The sequence below is a fragment of the Mustela nigripes genome, chromosome 1, assembly GCF_022355385.1.
Source record: "Mustela nigripes isolate SB6536 chromosome 1, MUSNIG.SB6536, whole genome shotgun sequence".
In the NCBI taxonomy this organism is placed as follows: Eukaryota; Metazoa; Chordata; class Mammalia; order Carnivora; family Mustelidae; genus Mustela; species Mustela nigripes.
The window spans coordinates 235030768-235049864 of NC_081557.1; the positions used below are offsets into that span (position 1 = coordinate 235030768).

Below are 19097 nucleotides of genomic sequence, written 5' to 3' on the forward strand. Positions count from 1 at the left end.
CCTTGATCAGTTTGCCGAACTAACATGCTTAAACTAAGACACTAAAGATTCATTCCTGCCTTCACTGAGAAATGACAACGGCTTAACAAATTCCATTTTGCTTATTAAGCTAGGTTTTTTTTTTTTTTACAGTAAGCAGGTTTTAAACCACAACCAAAAGATTTTAATTAAAGCATATTTGTTTTATTTATCTTCAACATGTTCAATCTACCTTCACGGTTAAAATAAAAATTCATTCGTAAATCTTCCTAAGTACATTGATGGTTTGATGTCCTTACCAGATTTCAGTTTAACCACTATTAACCAGAGTCAGCCAACAGACTAGGTTCAGTCACTCATATATCTGTTCTCCCTATCTGACAATCTGTCTCTGTGTCTGATTCGGATGGTTTTACAAAGGAGAGGTGACGTGATCACCATTCCACCTAAGTACAACAGCCAGGAAAATCACCCTTAATAATCCTAATAACCATTAAAAATATAATCTGAAACTCTTTTCCTTTTCTGTAAGATAACATAATTAATTATTATCTTACAGAAACCCAAATAATATTTTTAATTTATGGCTGGTTTATTTTAAATCCCTAGACTCAGTTAAGCTGAGACCTAGCTCAGCAAACTGTTCTACTTAGTAGTCAAAAAAACATTATGCAAAGTACCCTAAAAGAAGATTCAAAACAAGATCAACACTGCTGATATCCTGGCTAGAATTAAAAACAAAACAAAACAAACACAGAACCGGAACCTGCTAAGTATAGATAACCAATACATCTCCTTAGGCAGTAAGTGCAAAATTAAAAATATATCCCAGTGTATGTAAGATAAGGCTCCTAATCTTATCTGAGAGCTTATTAAATTTTACAATTTTCACGTGGTTTCAGTTCAACAACTCTATTTCTTTTCTTTTTTTTTTTAATTTTAAGATTTTATTTGTTTATTTGCCAGAGAGAGAGAGAGAGAACATAAGCAGGGGGAGTGGGAGAATGAAAATCAAGCTCCCCACAGAGCAGAGAGCCCGATGTGGGACTCAATCCCAGGACCCTGGGATCATGACCTGAGCTGAAGGCAGACACTTAAGGAAATGAGCCACCCGGGCATCCCATCAACAACTCTTATTTCTGGGCAGGAGGGATTATCTTAATGATAAAAGAACAAAATTACTGGGATGCCTGGGTGGCTCAGTCAGTTGGGTATCTGCCTTCACCTCGGGTCATGGTCTCAGGGTCCTGGGATGGAGTCCTGCATGGGGCTCCCTGCTCGGTGGGGAGCATGCTTCTCCCTTTCCCTCTGCTGCTCCACCTGCTTGTGTGCTCTCTCTCTCTCTGACAAGTGAATAAATAAAATCTTAAAAAAAAAAAAGAACAAAACTACATTGTCTCTGCAAAATGAGAGTTCTCTACAAGTTTGCCCCCCGCCACTTAAAAAATGCCAAGAGAAGTAACATTCCATTTCCACTATACCCAGCCATACTTACAAACAGTATGACAGAAAACCCCAGAACTAAATAAATGGACCAAGTCAGTCACTGTTTTTCTGTTACAGTTCTTCTCTAATTACTCGAGAACTTCTGTCTCTGGAACTTCAGACAAGATCAATCACTGCCATTTGGTGTAGGCTAAGAAAGGGAAACAGTATTGCAGATACTTGCAATCCCTAGTTTAACAAATCTCCAGCAATCTCAGAAGTATTTTACAGGTGACAGGCTAACATGAAACTTAGTGAGACCAAACAATTCTAAGATTATCACATTAAGAAGACTGTTGGCAAGTGGTAAGGAAACAGAACCTTCAAACACATAACAGGCAATGACAGCAAATTTTTAAAAATCCTTACAGGGGAAGATTTTGCAATATGTACTGAAACCTTACATACAGCAACTCCACTTCTAAGAATTTAAACAAAACAAAATAAATGAACAAGCACACAAAGATGTATGTATCAAAATGCTTATCACCACATTTGTTCACTCAAAATTATAGAGAACAGCCTACAGGAGGACAAGAAAAAATAAAGGGAAAATTAAGTGACTAATATGGTTTAGGCAAAAAATACAGCCTCAACTTTGACAGTGGCACCAAGCAGAGGTAAGTGAATAGCATTTATACGATGGGAAAACAAGTAACTTAAGTATCTATTGTTATGTTCAACCACACAATGGAATTCTATGAAATGGAAAATCGTAATATATATCCATACTTACTGACATCTTCATATGTTTACTATGTGATAAAACAGGTGACATAACAGGATGTTTAATGACACATTTATATCTACATATATTTATTTATAGATATACTTTTAAATTCACATTTAAATCTAAATTAAATGGATAGATGATGGGTGATTTTTTTTCATCTATATATTACACTTCTCTCTTTTTAACCTTGATCTAATATTTTAGAATAAATTGACCATCTTCTAGAAACTCTCTGACCCCCTGGCTTTCTGAGACAGAAAAGGCTTGGCTTTAGTTTTCTCCTTTCCACCTTCCTTTGTTTAGTTCTTTTTTTTTTTCTTAAGATATTTATTTATTTGGCAGAGAGATCACAAGTAGGCAGAGAGAGTCAGGCAGGGGGAGGGGGGAAGCAGGCTCCCCGATGAGCAGAGAGCCTGACGCGGGGCTCGATCCCAGTACCCTGAGATCATGACCTGAGCTGAAGGCAGAGGCTGTTTACTTCTTTCATTGTTTATCAGCATCTCTGCTTATTCGGTCACCCGCTTCAGAGAGTTCATGCTATCTTTTTATCTAATTGCTACTAATAGTAGTTATTATTATCAAGCATTAAACTGCCCGTCAGGTATACTCTACCATATTCTTTCTTTTTTTTTTTTTTTTTTAATTTTTTATTTTTTATTTTTTATAAACATATATTTTTATCCCCAGGGGTACAGGTCTGTGAATCACCAGGTTTACACACTTCACAGCACTCACCAAATCACATACCCTCCCCAATGTCCATAATCCCACCCCCTTCTCCCAAACCCCCTCCCCCCGGCAACCCTCAGTTTGTTGTGAGATTAAGAGTCACTTATGGTTTGTCTCCCTCCCAATCCCATCTTGTTTCATTTATTCTTCTTCTACCCACTTAAGCCTCCATGTTGCATCACCACTTCCTCATATCAGGGAGATCATATGATAGTTGTCTTTCTCTGCTTGACTTATTTCGCTAAGCATGATACGCTCTAGTTCCATCCATGTTGTTGCAAATGGCAAGATTTCATTTCTTTTGATGGCTGCATAGTATTCCATTGTGTATATATACCACATCTTCTTGATCCATTCATCTGTTGATGGACATCTAGGTTCTTTCCATAGTTTGGCTATTGTGGACATTGCTGCTATAAACATTCGGGTGCATGTGTCCCTTTGGATCACTACATTTGTATCTTTAGGGTAAATACCCAATAGTGCAATTGCTGGGTCATAGGGCAGTTCTATTTTCAACATTTTGAGGAACCTCCATGCTGTTTTCCAGAGTGGCTGCACCAGCTTGCATTCCCACCAACAGTGTAGGAGGGTTCCCCTTTCTCCGCATCCTCGCCAGCATCTGTCATTTACCATATTCTTTCTAATGCATTATCTTTAGTCAACTAATTCCCTCTCTCATCCAATGCACAGACCCCATTTTCTACATTCCTGACAAACACGTAACAATGTCATTCAACATGATCTCCCCTTTCTTTAATGACTGGCACTACTGTACTCTAAGAATTTCAAAGGTTTTCCTTGTATTAAGCCAAAATACTCCCCTGTGAATTTCACCTATTTTCCTTAATCCATCCTTTTTCACAATGACCATCTGAAGATTGATCTCATTTCTTCCTTTGGTCCTTGTCCATATAAATGGTTAAAACAGTTCAAGCCATTCACCATTTGGGTTATTGGGAAGATTAGATTTTTTCAAAGCAAAGTGCCCAGTATAGCACCTGACCATGTTTTAACAGATATTCAATAAATAATAAAGTAGTAATCTCTAATGAAAACACTGAACCAGAATTCCAGAAAACTAAAATTCTAACCTGACTTCAACTGACTATTTTTTTTTTATTTTTAAGTAATCTCTACACCCACCACAGGATTCAAACTCACAGCCCCGAGGATCAAGAGTCACATGCGCCACCAACTGTGTCAACCAGGCATCCCTATTTTAATTATCTGGGCTTCACTGTCCTCCTCGGCAAAATGTTCAACCAGACAAATTCTCAAGATTTTCCTTTCTATAATTTTGGGAATCTATGGATAGTTTTACAGATTTTTAAATTATGTTCCATATTGGTGAGAATATGATATTTGTTCTAATATAGACACTGATTATGAAAACATAAACTAGTATGAATTTCCAGAAAGCAATTTGGCAAAATATACATAGAGCCTTAAAGATGTTCATAACCTTTAGCCTAGTAATTCTTGGAGATAATCTTGGAGGTACTCACAAATATTTGTATACAAACACATTCATCACACTATTAGAAACATGAAAAATGTAAGCAACAGAAACAATCAAAATTGGGGAAGAGCTATATAAATTGTGCCCTAACCATACAGTGGATCCATGCAGTTATTAAAAATTAATCCCAAATTTCAAAGTTCAAAAATATTATGCAAACAGTAACATTAAGCTGGCAAAAAAACAAACAAACAAACAAAACCATCATTTTATTCTTTTAGGTTAGTCTTAACATTATAGGTATAAATGTCACCCCTAAAAGGGAATCTTCTTTTTCATGAGTATTCTCTACTAGAGATCTCTTTATAACAGTGGAGGGTAATGGAGCCTTTCTCTGAATGTTTGGCTTAGAATACATGAATTTAAACTTAATGTCTTCAAGCTATAGATCCAAAGATGTACTATAACCCAAACACAGACTAATTTTTAAGCATTTTCATAATTTCTGAGTAAAAATGGAATTACACATGAATTCTCAAAAAAAAAAAAAAAGAAAGTATTCTGCATAAAATTTCAACTATGTTTATCCTGTCCTGAGCTAAAAACTGCATACAAGGCCCCTTCTCTGCTAACCGCAAAATAAATAGCTCTCCAGGCCCCTTGGAAAGTAGGAGCAATTCAAGAGAAACAGTTATGAAAGACTGGCTCACTTGATCTGACACTTATTTAGTACTCCATGATTTATGCATATCCCCACACTGCTAACAGTTATGGGGAAAACAAACACTAAAAAAGTAAACTCATGATCCTCCTAAGCACAGAGATACTTCTTATAAATACAGAGGGTTTCATTAAGGAGAATATAGAAAAATATGGGGTTCTATAAAGTTGCAGACCTATCTGAAAGCATTCTGTCATCTTGCCTTATAAAACCAGAAAACCTGAAGAAAGCAGTAGTCCTATCATCTTTGTACTATGACTTCTGAACTGGCTGTCTTAAAACTCCTTTTGCCCTTAATATTTCAAAGGCTATACCAATACATGGTGGAAAAAGAAGGCTGAGGAGGCCAAAGACAAGAACAATGCAATCAGCTGCTTGCAGAAGACAGTCATTTAACAGGTGTTGCTGTGACCATCCTCATGTAAAATAAATATTTTAAGATCCTACACAGTGTGTAGAAATGAAACACTGCAGATAAAGTTATGGCTGTTTTTCCTTTTTAACATTCATTCTTATTTTTAATGAGCCCAAATTTGTTCCTGCACTGTCAGAAGCCAAAGGCAAACTATGTTCTCTTCTCCCCAGAAACGTATAATACAATAATGATAAAGAGATCTAAGTCCAATTTCTAAGACCTAGTTGAAAATCATGGGCAATTGAACACTCAGAATCTCCCTCCAGGATATGTCTCCTTATAAAAACACCATTTATTTTTATTTATACACAACATAACCTCAAATGTGGTAACAATCACCAGTAAACTAGCATTATCCAACATACAGCAGAGGAACTGCCTGGGAGAGAAGATTGCTTTGCCACTCTGAGTTAGATACATTCCTTTATTTAGAAAGGATAACAAATGAAAGAGAAAGAAAATAGTCTGCAGGTCCATACAGAAATCTACTTACAAGCCAAAAAGGAAAAAATATATAATTATGGAGTTCACCCTGCTGAGCATTTAGAATTCTGATTTTCTCTCCTTCGGTTTGGAACACACAGAAACCAAATTAATGGAGATCATGCTAAAGAAATCTGGTTACAGAGATTAAAAATAATTTATTTAGCAACAACTAGTCAAAAACTAAAAAGGGACTCTGAGTTTTTAGAGCCTTTTTCCTACCAAGTTCCTTTTCAATACATCCTTGGGTCAAAAACCCAAAATGTCATTTTGGTTTTGGAAGCAGAGATAGTTTTATACATATGCCAAGTCTTCAATAAATATTTGTTATTTAACTAGATGGAAGAGAAACTAAACATACCATCCTTACACCATTTATGTGGTGCATCTAATATTCTGCGCTTCAGTATGATTAAATAAAACCACTGAGATTGCTCATCTTTAATCAAGAAATTAAGAGAGCTCATGGCTCAGTACCAATAAATCCTCTCAGAATCAAACAGAGTTCATGATCTCTTTTTTTTTTAAAGATTTTATTTATTTATTTATTTATTTGACAGGACAGAGAGATCAGAAGTAGTGAGAGAGGCAGGCAGAGAGAGAAGAGGAAGCAGGCTCCCCACTGAGCAGAGAGCCCAATGCGGGGCTCGATCCCAGGACCCTGGGATCATGTCCTGAGCCGAAGGCAGAGGCCTTAACCCACTGAGCCACCCAGGCGCCCCCATGATATCTTTAAATAAACCCATTTTATAATCTGTGAGGCCTAGTGAGGTGAGTAATGATAAATAAGAGAGAAAGTACTGGCTTGTGCTGGGATGTTCCCTACCACACAGGTGCCAAGTCCCCACCAGAGCCCAAGGAACGGGTCCGTGAAAAGCCACAGCTGGCTTCAATTACTAAGAAACCATTAACAGGGAAGGAGAAAGTGGAACATTTTACAAATACTTTCCTTGCCTCTATCTCCACTGGCTCTCACAGAGAAAGAAGAGCAGGCGGGGAAGGGGGAGGCTTGGACAGTAGAACACAGGTACATCACACACAGCTTCTTACAATTCTTAGGTAAGAAACAGGCACCAGAAGGAAACCTGACTCGCCCGAAGAGTAAAGGGAGTGGTTCGGCAGTGTAATTCCCGGCTTTGGTCACATTCCACCTCCCCACACAGAAGAGGAGGTAACAAAACTGTCTTAGTATTAAAGCCAAGTATAAATCCCCTGTATATTATTAGTATTTAATTATATTTTCCTAATACAATCTTATTTCCTTGGCATTCTGGAATACGATCCAGTGTCTCCCATAGTTTCTCAAGTAAAATATGTGTCACAGGAACAAACAATAGTCTGTTCATTTTCAAAGGTGCTTCACAACCTCAATAGTCATTCCAGATACTCTGGTGCTCCATTATCTTCAGGTCTCATAATATGCATTACTAAAAGAGGCCTGAAGAACAAACCACTGGGCAAAAAGCATCTAGGTAAGCATCACTGGGTAAAAAAGCATCTAGCTCTTATAAAGATGTTTCAGTTAATGTGAATTTATGAATAAAATTGCTAAAGCAGTATCAGTGACTCTGAATCATCTGTACAAGGAAGAAGCCTCTAAAAATTAAAATGAGAAATGGAATCCTCATTGCTGAAAAGAGAAAGGCAAATCCCCAACCGAGAACAATAGAAGAGGAGAGGTTTGGTGACAATTCTGTGCAGTAACATCAAGAACAAGTCAAAAGGAATATTCGACAGAAGATGGAGATCACCAGGAATAAACAATGCCGACTTAAGTGCTTCTTTATTCTAGAAGTTACAGCACTAGCAGATGAAACGAATCTAGAAACAAGGGCTATCTGGAATTCAACAAAACATTCACCAAATTCTTTTCTCATAGGGCAAGGTGGGGTTCTTCAACCTCTCCATTACTGACCATTTTGAGCCAAATAATGCTTCTGAAGGGAGCTCTCCTGCACACCATACGATGTTTCGCATCATCTCTAGCCTCTACCAACTAAACGCCATAGCACCTGCCAGCTGTGATGACCACAAATGTCTCCAGACACTGCCAAAGGTTCTGTGAGAGGCAAGTCACCCTTGATTGAGAAGCACTGATTTACGGCAAGATGAAGAAATACAGGTGATTATTAAGATCCCTAAATAACTGAACCACCATTCGTGAGAAACAGAAAAGCTATATCCAAGGTGCTGATAATAGATCATGTCAATTTCAGAAAAGGTTTATTTACCTCTTAATACTAAATAATTTTACCAATGCTTCTCAAAGGAATTCAAAAATATGTTTATCAAATTTGTAGAAGTATGAAATCAGATGATACGGAAAAACAAGTACATGAGGAACATCCAAAGACGACTGCACAGTTAAACTTGGTGCAACTTTAGAATGAAAATTGTTTCCTCAAGCTTTCTGTAAGTCATCACTAATACTAGGTAGATTTGAAGATCAAATCTGATGTATATGAAATATAAGCCATATAATAATGCTATTCCAGGGGCAACTGGGTGGCTCAGTGGGTTGGGCCGCTGCCTTCGGCTCGGGTCATGATCTCAGGGTCCTGGGATCGAGTCCTGCATCAGGCTCTCTGCTCAGCAGGGAGCCTGCTTCCTCCTCTTTCTCTGCCTGCCTCTCTGCCTACTTGTGATCTCTCTCTGTCAAATAAATAAATAAAATCTTTAAAAAAATAATAATAATAATGCTATTCCATTCCATGAAGTCAGTAGAAATGTTTTAGAAAAAAAATGTATAGTCATACACAAGATGAAATTTATTCTATTATTATAGTAGAATTCTCCCCGCCTCTTACTCTGGACACAGATTTTCAAATAAAGAGACTCCTATGTAGAAGATCCCATAATTAAGAAAGTATGAGCTATGGGGGTACCTGGGGGCTCAGTCAGTTAAGCATGAAATTGGTTTCAGCTCAGATTATGATCTCAGGGTCAGGAAACTGAACCCCAAATCTGACTCCATGCTCAGTGTAGGGTCTACTTGAGATTCTCCCTCTCCCTCTACTCCTCCCCCAGCCTTGTGTGTTCTCTCTCTAAAATGAATAAATCTTTTTAAAATGTTTCTTCATTATATATATGTATATGAGCTATAAACTAGGTAGTATTAATTATGTAAATCTGTAAAAGTTTATAAGTTGAATTTTTAAAATAGATTTTCTCTTTCTATAGTAGGTTAGAAAGTAAAGAATAATGCATATGAAACAGTGCTATTGATTTCCAAGCTCCCACATTGTTCTCTTTATCTAGTACACACAGTACCTAAATCTCCATGTTAAATTCTTCCAAACCTTTCACATTTATCTCAAACTTCTCTCTCCACCAGGAAATGTTTCCTGAACCTCCAAAATAAAACTTACATCTCCCATGCCTCAATATCCTTAGAAAATATTTTGCCACTGTTAATTTTTCTTATATAAAAGATTTATCTCCCAATGAACTCTAAGTCCTTGAAGACAAGACTATGCTTTATTCTTTTATCTGTTTCATAGATTATTCAGTACACTATCATGTACATAGAGTGTACACATGATGTTTACTGAATAAATAATCGAGGATTTAATACTGCTAAGTATTGTTAAATAAATGACTGGATCAGGATACAAAGCCTGGAATCTAGCAAAATAAAAATACAAGAGCTCAGGGCACCTGGGTGGCTAAGTCAGGTAAGCGTCAAACTCCTGATTTTGGCTCAAGTAATGTCTCAGGGTCATGAGACGGAGCCCAGCATCAGGCTCCACATTGGGCATGTCATCTGCTTGGGATTCTGGCTCCCTCTTCCTCCATCTCTCCCCCAACCACATGGGCATGTGCGCCTTCTCTCTTTCTCAAATAAATAACTTTTTAAATTAAAAAAAAAAAGATATGAGTTTCTTTCAGGAAAAAATTAGTAAAGGTAGGTGTAAAGTCCCCCTTTTCTGGACCTGAAAACTGGGTAAGACCTGATTTAATAGTAGCGTGTTCAAAAAAAATATTATTAGTGGCGCTTTGATCCATAACACAGTAACAGTCAAAGAGAAAATACAAATGCTGCTGGCAGAGGTGCAGGTGGATCTTTCATAAGAGCACGATGCCCAGAAGCAGAAACTGGAAGCCCTATCTATTCTTCATAATATAGATAGGTAAAATACATCTTAAAATGGGGGACGCCGGGGTGGCTCAGTTGGTTAAGTGGCTGCCTTCCGCTCGGGTCATAATTCCAGCGTCTTGGGATGGAGTCACACATCGGGCTTCTTGCTTGGCAGGGAGTCTGCTTCTCCCTCTGCCCCTGCCTGCCATTCCGCCTGCCTGTGCTCACTCTTTCGCTCTCTCGCTCTCTCTCACAAATAAATAAATAAAATCTTAAAAAAAAAATCTTAAAATGAACCTCAAGAAATACCATTTTCTTTTAAGTGATCAGATTTTTCATCGTGAATCGCCCATTTATTGTTAAATGTATCATATTGCAATGAAACATAAACAGGTATGTGAACATATCAATAATCCAATATCCAAAATAAGAACATGAAAAAAATGGAATGCATACTGTTAGATTCCATATAGAAGTTTAAAAGAATGAGACAGGAATCCTTCTTTATTGAAGCAAAGAGGCAGAAGCTGAGGAAGAGCAAGGAGAGAGACAAAGAAAGGAGGGAAAGGAGGCAGGGAAAGAGGAAGTCAAAGACATTGGATTATGAAAAAGCAAGCTACAGAAATTTTATAATAAAATGCCATTCAAATAAAATGTGTGTGTCTGTGTGTATGTGTATATACACGTACACATACATGAATGTGTGTATATACATTTTTATTTATATAGACTACCTAAGGCAAAAGGAATCGATGAGGGAATAAAAAATTTTCATCTGGGGCACCCGGGTGGCTCAGTGGGTTAAAGCCTCTGCCTTCGGCTCAGGTCATGGTCCCAGGGTCCTGGGATCCAGCCCGGCATCGGGCTCTCTGCTTAGCAGGGAGCCTGCTTCCTCCTCTCTCTCTGCCTGCCTCTCTGCCTACTTGTGATCTCTGTCTGTAAAAATAAATAAATAAAATCTTTTAAAAAAAATTTTTTTTCATCTGAATTGTTTACTTCGTTTTCAGCGAGAATGTCTTACTTTCAGTGTTAATGTGTTACTTTTAGTGTTAAATGTGTTACTTAGGCAAGTTAAAATAATATTAATATTATATAATAATAATAATATAATATAAACCTAAACTCTCATCCCCCAAAATGATAAATTTAGTTTCTTTTATAGAGTCTTAATGCAGAAATCAATATTAATTTTTGAACAAGTATAATCAAAGAAATGTAATACATAGTTCTTAGTTTCCTCTCACTTCAAAGAAATTTTCAGGCTTAATCACTCTAGTTTCCCTGAAAACATCTAAGAAACGTTCTCTCTACTATACATAAGCTTTCCCCATTCGTCTGGTAAGCAAAACCATATGCCTCTAAAAATCAGTGAAAGAGAATGTTACACACACATCCTCAGCAATACTTCTACTTTTTTCCCAAGTCACAGGTAGCTAACATTACATAAACTGGAGAACACAACATTCCCAATTTTTTCCAATTTAACACCGCAAAAACAATTATAACCTCAAGAGCACTGTCTCTGGAATTATGTGCTCAATTAAAATTACCAGCCATAAACAACTTTTAAACAGGGGGAAACCCCCATTATTCTCAACCAAACACCAGCCCCTGATGAAACTGCCTAATAAAAGGTCATCTTTGCCAAACAAAACTCAAGGTCTCTCACTTCATTAAACAGCTAAAAGTAAATATATTTACCCAGTACAACAAGTATTTGGGTTTTTACCAACCTACAAGAACATTTTACTAGAGTCAGTGGTTAGCTATGAAGATGTTTACAAGCCATTTTTTTCCTTTCCTTAAATTTGAGAGATTAATGTAATTAAAGTACTTTAAAAATAATAGAAGACATTTAATAAAAGTGATAATGAAAAATAAATCACAGAGCTAAACAATAAGCCTAAAGATCTGTATAATATAGCCTAAAGAAGTATATAATAATATAAACAAAAGCACTTGAATGAAGTAGGTTATTTTCCAAAATAAGGTTATTTCCTAAATTTTTCTTGTTGTTTATAAAATCTTGTGCAACCAGAAAAAAATGTGATCTACATAGAGTTTTAAATTTTCTCATAACCATATATTAAAAAAGTAAAAAAGAAACAAGCAAAATTAATTTTAACAAAAATTTTTATTCAACCCAATATATTCAAATTATTGCCATTTCAACATATCATCAATATTAAAAAATTATTAATAAGATAATTTACTTCTTTTTCATACTAACCCTCTGAAATCTGTCCTTTACACTGTCAGTTTGGGCTTGTCGAATTTCAAGTGCTCAACAGCCACAATAGCTGCCCTATTGGACAGTGCACATCTGCAACATCAGTGGGTCAAATTCAATTTCTCAATTTCTGAAGCACAGTTACATGATCAACAGAAAGTCCTAAGTACTTAAGCAAAAATCAAATGTCTTCAGCATAGTCTTTAAAGGCAGATGTAGGGACACAACAAAATTGAAATGTAAACCTAAGAGTTAATATTTATTTAGCATTTATTATATGCCTGACCCTGTTTTAAATGCTTTTCAAGGATTATCTCATTTGATCATCACAAAGTCCTCTGATGTAGGTACTAATAATAAACCCATTTCACAAATGAGGAAACTAAAACATGGGGAAGATAAATGAAGGTTGACCCAATCAGCCTGAATTAAGAGCTCGTGTTCTTAAACACTACAAATACTATACTACAAGAAAAGTACCAAACAAAAAATGACTCATAAAAAATAAAATACGGTGTTTCTTTTGTTATTTTTTTTAAAGATTTTTTATTTATTTATTTGACACAGAGAGAGATCACAAGTAGGCAGAGAGGCAGGCAGAGAGAGAGGAAGGCAGGCTCACCGCTGAGCAGAGAGCCCAGTGTGGGGCTCGATCCCAGGACCCTGAGATCATGACCTGAGCTGAAGGCAGAGGCTTTAACCCACTGAGCCTCCCAGGCACCCTGTTATTTTTTTTTTAAGACTTCATTTATTTTCGAGAGAGAGCATGAGCCAGGACAGGGCGGGGTGGGGGGGTGGAAGGGGAGAGAGCCCAAAGTAGAGCTGCCCAGGACCCTAAATCATGACCTGAGCCAAGGGCAGATGTTTAACCAATTAAGCCAACCAGGTGCCCCTGTTTTTTCATTATTAACAGGTTTTTAAAACTGAATCATTGTCATATAATCCTTTTCCACAAGAAGACTCCAATCTCCCAATCAACAATGCAATTTTAGGTTAGAATTTTTTTTTAAATTATTATTACCACAAATACTGTATTTAACTTGATACTAGTAATATAAATATTTACATTTATAATGTGAATATTTATTCATGACCCACTACTGAAAAACTAGTTTCAGATTTAAAAAAAAAAAAACTAAATCATTTTTAAGACAAAGAATTTTCCAGCTTATTAATTTCAAGAAGCTGCACCTTTCTTAAAACTCTTTCTGTATCTGATTTGCTTTATGTATCTGACTTGCTGATATGGACTCCTTTATAACAGTTCATTCCCTTACAGACGGAAGAAAAAGTTTATTTTTCATCCCATGCACCTGTGATTTCAAGGAATAAAAAAACTATGAGGCCATAAACACAGGTAAGAAAAGAACTAGCTTTTCTCTATCTAGAACCCTGTATCTTAATTGTAAGAAAAAACAGAAAATTGTAATTAATACTGAACATCCTATTAGATACATTGCACCCCAAGATTTTCAGCTACAATAAGGGGGACAATGGTTACTTTCCCAAGTACGTGCCACCAGCAGAACGACATAAACATTGATCATGTTCACAGAAATTGCAGATAAAGTGTTGGATATCTTTTCAGAAAATAACATTCAAAAATACCTGGTCTGAAATAAACGATCCCATGTTAAAGAAAATCTGTGATCAGAGCTTAAATCGTCTGACCCTTCTGTGTACCTAAAATCACAAGATAAGGATAGCCAACTGATCCACAGTTGAAGGCCACGGCTGTCTACACACTAACTTTGATGTTTCCAGGGTGTCACTGCAAAGCTTGATCACACCACCTTCAGTTCCATAACAAACCTATCACCATACTGTTCCTAGTATCCCTCCCACATATTCAAAACTTCACAAAGGTGGCCAGATCTCATAGGGGGATCTCTTAATAGAAGAGTGCATTTGCACAATGTGCCTGAGCAGATATTTAGCAATAGAACAAAAAGGTTAAAAAGTCAGTCTGCCTCTGCCATAATGAAGAAATATCTCAGCTTACCAAAAAGTTTACAGAAAATATGTTCATATCACCTACATTTTGGTTTTGATCATTTGTACAATTTTATCAAATAAACGTCTCTGAGAACCTACAAAGCTCATGTGTGGGCTTCCTCTGTTTTGCTCTTTTTCCTCTGGACTGCCTATTTTTATATGCTTCAGGCACTGGGTCTAGCCCTTTCCTCTGCATTATTCCAGTAAGTCTCCACAACAAACCTATTCAATTAGTGTCACTGCTTTGTAAAAGGTGAAGCAGACTCAAAGAGCTGTCAGATGGGAACCAAGGATGGAACCTCAGGTAGGGCTTCTGACCTTCCAGGCTCAGGTTCCTCCTACAACACAAGGACTTCCTTTCCTGTTTCACTCCCTACTTACCCACCCATGTATCCATCACAAGTACCTGCACACTCTCAAGTAACAGCCCATACGTGGAAGTAAAGTTTGATTGTTACTTGTATCTCTGAAAACTTTGACCTATAACTGCAAATTCCAATAATACTAAAAATCTTAGAGGTGAACTGTATATTGCAATAAAGCTGCTCCTGGAAAAAACAAAAACAAAAACAAAAAACAAGGAGCACCTGGCTGCCTTAGTTGGTAGTGCATGAGACTCTGGATCTCAAGGCTGTGAGTTCAAGCCCCATGTCAGGTGTACAGATTACTTAAAAATTAAAAGAAAATAAGGACATCTGGGTGGCTCAGTGGGTTAAGCCTCTGCCTTCAGCTCAGGTCATGATCCCATGGTCCTGGGACTGGAGGTCCCATCCCGCTCCTTGCTCAGCAGAGAACCTGCTTCTCCCTCTGCCTGCCACCCCCCGCTTGTTCTCTCTCTCTCTCTGTCTCTCTCTAGCAAATAAATAAATAAAACCTCTTTTAAAAATAAATAAAAATATTCAAAAATTTTTTCAAATAACAACAAAAAACTTTAAACATGCTAATGACAATTCTCCAACTATGCTAATAATATGCTAATGACCAACTATGTTTGGTCATCCAAACACCTATTTGTAATTCACTTCCCAAGAACATTTATATCAGTTCCCTACTATTGTAAACTTTTTACGTTTCTTATCACTTCACTCCCAGTAAATGCCTCGACTTCCCTCTTTACAATTTCTATATTCTCCAGCCCACCCTCAACACTAGCAATCCAACTATCACCCTTCAGTACTATTTTCAACATTCCACAACTCCCTTCAAAAACTTTCATGGTTCCCTCTTCCCTGCTATGTTAAGGCTAAATTCATCGGCCTAGCCTTCAAGGCCTTCCTTCATTCTACTTCCCACCACGCCTCATCATGTGGGCAAGCAGTCTCTTCTGTGTCCTATGAACATACCAACCCCTGTGCTGGCTGCCGAGCCTTAAATAATCTCATCCCCGCAAGCTACTCGTTCTTCCCTCCATCACCAGCTTATCCTTCAAGGGCCAGACCAACTCTTAGCTTCAAGCACTCTGCCTGACCACTTTTCACTGCCTCAAGCTACTCCTACAGTACTTGGGAGTCTGGTCATTTTTTTAATCCCCAGTTCCTAGTATCAGGGATGTAAAAAAACACCCAATAAATGTTTGCTGAATACCAAAATAAATACATTGCTTTTGCCTTGTCTCTTCAAACCAGGTGTATTCACTTCCTAGCAATACGGAAGTAGCAGAGTGCTAAAAATAATGGTTCTGGAGGTTTTCTTCAATATAAACAAATCAGTAACCTATGAGATGCTTTCATGGCCCCTTCAAGCATTTTTATGCAGGAACGGACTCAACAGGCTCTGTGAATTTGAAGATTACTACATCTAACCTTATATTCCTGTTCCAGTCTCCTCTAGTAGTTAACAATGCCAGACTCAAAATGACTTTACGATGAATGCATCTGAGTTTTTTTCTTTAAGTGACATTTCAGAGATCCTCACCATAAATGAATAATATCTATGAAACAACTATTTATGCTATTTTACCATTTTAAGATTAGTGTATAATTATTTATAAGTGTCTTTTGCTTTTGACCACTCAAAACAGATCAAACAAATTTCAGTACAAAAACAATCATCTTTTAGGGGCGCCTGGGTGGCTCAGTGGATTAAAGCCTCTGCTCGGCTCAGGTCATGATCCCAGGGTCCTGGGATCGAGCCCCACATTGGGCTCTCTGCTCAGCGGGGAGCCTACTTCCTCCACTCTCTCTCTCAATGCCTGCCTTTCTGCCTACTTGTGATCTCTGTCTGTCAAATAAATAAATAAGATCTTTTTTTAAAAAAATCATCTTTTAAAAAGCAGCACTAAAATCTTCAGTGTCACAAGAGAATACAAGGAATTCAGGTCCCATCTCTGCTATATTATATATCTTTTTATTTATTTATTTGAGACAGAAAGAGAGCACGAACGAGGGAAGGAGCAGAAGGACAAGCATACTCCCCAGTGAGCACAGAGCCACCTTGGGGCTCAATCTCAGGACCCTGGGATCAGGACCTGTGCCAAAGGCAGACGCTTAAGTGACTGAGCCACCCACATGCCCTTGTGCTAGATTTTATAAATCACAAATATGAATAACCGTTATATGTTTAGCTTATTATGACTCTAAAATGAAAGATTTTAAAACTTACATAAAACACACCAGTAACATTTTAATCTATGATTCAAGATAGAACTTCAGCTTATTCAATAGAGAACACCTAGGGGTGCCTGGGTGGCTGAGGTGACTGACTCTTGCTTTTGGACTGGATCATGACCTCAAGGTGCTAGAATCTGGCCCACATCAGGCTATGCCCTCAGTGGGGAGTCTGTTTGGGGAGGCTCTCTCTCTCTCTGCCTCTTCCCCATTTCCCACTCATGATCACATCCTCACATTCTCTTTTTCTCTCTCTCTAAAAAAAATAGATAAATCTTAAAAAAAAAAAAACTTTAAAAAATCCCAAGGCCAATTCTCCTGTAATTGGTCTTTACAATGGCCCTTAACCCACAGAAAATGCCAAAGATAATGACTACAAACTTCCTCTAATATACACCAACAAAAGAAAAAAGGCAACAGAAATTCAATTCAAAGTGAATGAGGTACATCCAGACACCAACGAGAAGCTCATGAACAGAACACACACTACTGCTCTCTAAAACAATAAACATATTCAGCACCTTACCTGTTTCTGAAATGTATGTAACAGGATCCTGGCGTAGAATTTTACCAGGTTTAGAAGACAATGGCAATTTTTCTGGTTGCTTTTTGGCATTTTTTACCTGCACTGTCTCCTCTGATTCTGAATCTGTACATGAAAAGATCAAACAAAACCCTCAAAAGAAATAGTAAAATACAGTGTGTTTTTATAGTGATTATTGTTAACTGATTCCTCAAGGTCCATTTCAAGGCAAAATTCTTACTGTGAATTCTCACAGGTTACCTCTACTTGTGTTAAGCCTTTGTCTTACTTCTGTTGACATAACAAATCACCACAAATTTAGTGGCTTAAAACAATATAAGCATATTATCGTACAGTTCTGGAGGTTAAAAATCCCATACAGGTCTCACTGGACTAATATCAAAGTGTCAGCAGGGCTATGATCCTTTTCTAGATACTCTTGGAAAAAATCTATTTCCCTGTCTTTTCCAGTTTCTAATGATTGCTAACATTCTCTACTTAGGGCTCCCTTTCTCCATCTTCAAAACCAGCAACAGCGGGCAAAATCCTCCTCATGCTGCCATCTCTCTGGTTCTCTGACTTTCTTCCATAGTTAATCTCTCTCTCTCTCTTTCTCCTGCTTCCCCATTCCTTGTGAATACAATGGACCCACCCCTAGATAATCCAGGATAATCTCCCTACTTTAAGGTCATCTAATTATCAAATTTAATGCCACCTACAACTTTACAACTTTAATTTCCCTTTTGTCATGTAACCTAACATATTCACAGATTCTAGGAATTAGGGTATGGACATCTTTGGAAGCACTGGTCTGTCTACTACAACCTAACTACCCAAGACACTTAAATACAAACCAAGACAAAAGAATACAAGAATAGACGTTTCATAAACTTCAGTATCCTTCCTTTTTCTCTGAACCACACATTTATAAATCCTGCTTCATATTATTCTAAACTGTACCAAACAATTACATTTCCAGTTTCCCAAATGATAAAAACTTCCAGGGAATGTGTATTTATTTCAAATTCCTTACAACAGACAACAGTAAAAGACTTACAATAAACACTTATGTATTTTTAGGATGGAGTCAGAATCTTTGCTATCACTGTCAAATCCTAACAATCTACAAATGCTTCCTTAGGTTACCTTTTTAATTGGAAGAATTCACACCAGATGGATCTACTCCACAAAAGTAAAATCTAAAACGTTCTGAATTCTACCGTTACTTTAATATATCATAAAAGGCAAGCATAAAAATACACACTCCCCATCTTAAAAGTGTATTTAAATATTTTATATAATGCTTGTTCCACTTTAAATGCAACAAAAAAGGTCCAGATTAAAACCACAAAAATTAAATTTTAGATCTTTGTTTCTAAAGCAATACTCTAAAGCACATTTTTTTCAAATTCAGTTTCCAAGAAATTCAGCTGCAAAAGAAGTTAGTATGAGTATTTTAAAAAATAAATATGCCATACTCAAAGTAAGTCTAAGACATGCTATATATACTATATACCCCCCAAACAGATATATTTAATACATTAACACATTTCAGCTCTGTTAAGTTCCACAGTATAATAAAACTGTTTCTAACTTTAAGTATAGAGCCCTCTCCTCACAGGACTTATTATAACATCAGAGAGAGCTCTGTGTCTCAG

General features: G+C 37.1%; 1 protein-coding gene across 1 annotated transcript in view; it reads right to left on the reverse strand.

The window, feature by feature from the left end:
• The window catches only part of RFC1 (replication factor C subunit 1), a 78210-nt gene that overhangs the window by 34530 nt on the left and 24583 nt on the right, over positions 1-19097 (reverse strand). The window contains exon 4 of the mRNA XM_059382646.1: positions 17443-17565. Coding sequence (XP_059238629.1) covers positions 17443-17565 — 123 coding nt within the window. The remainder of the gene's footprint in view (positions 1-17442; positions 17566-19097) is intronic.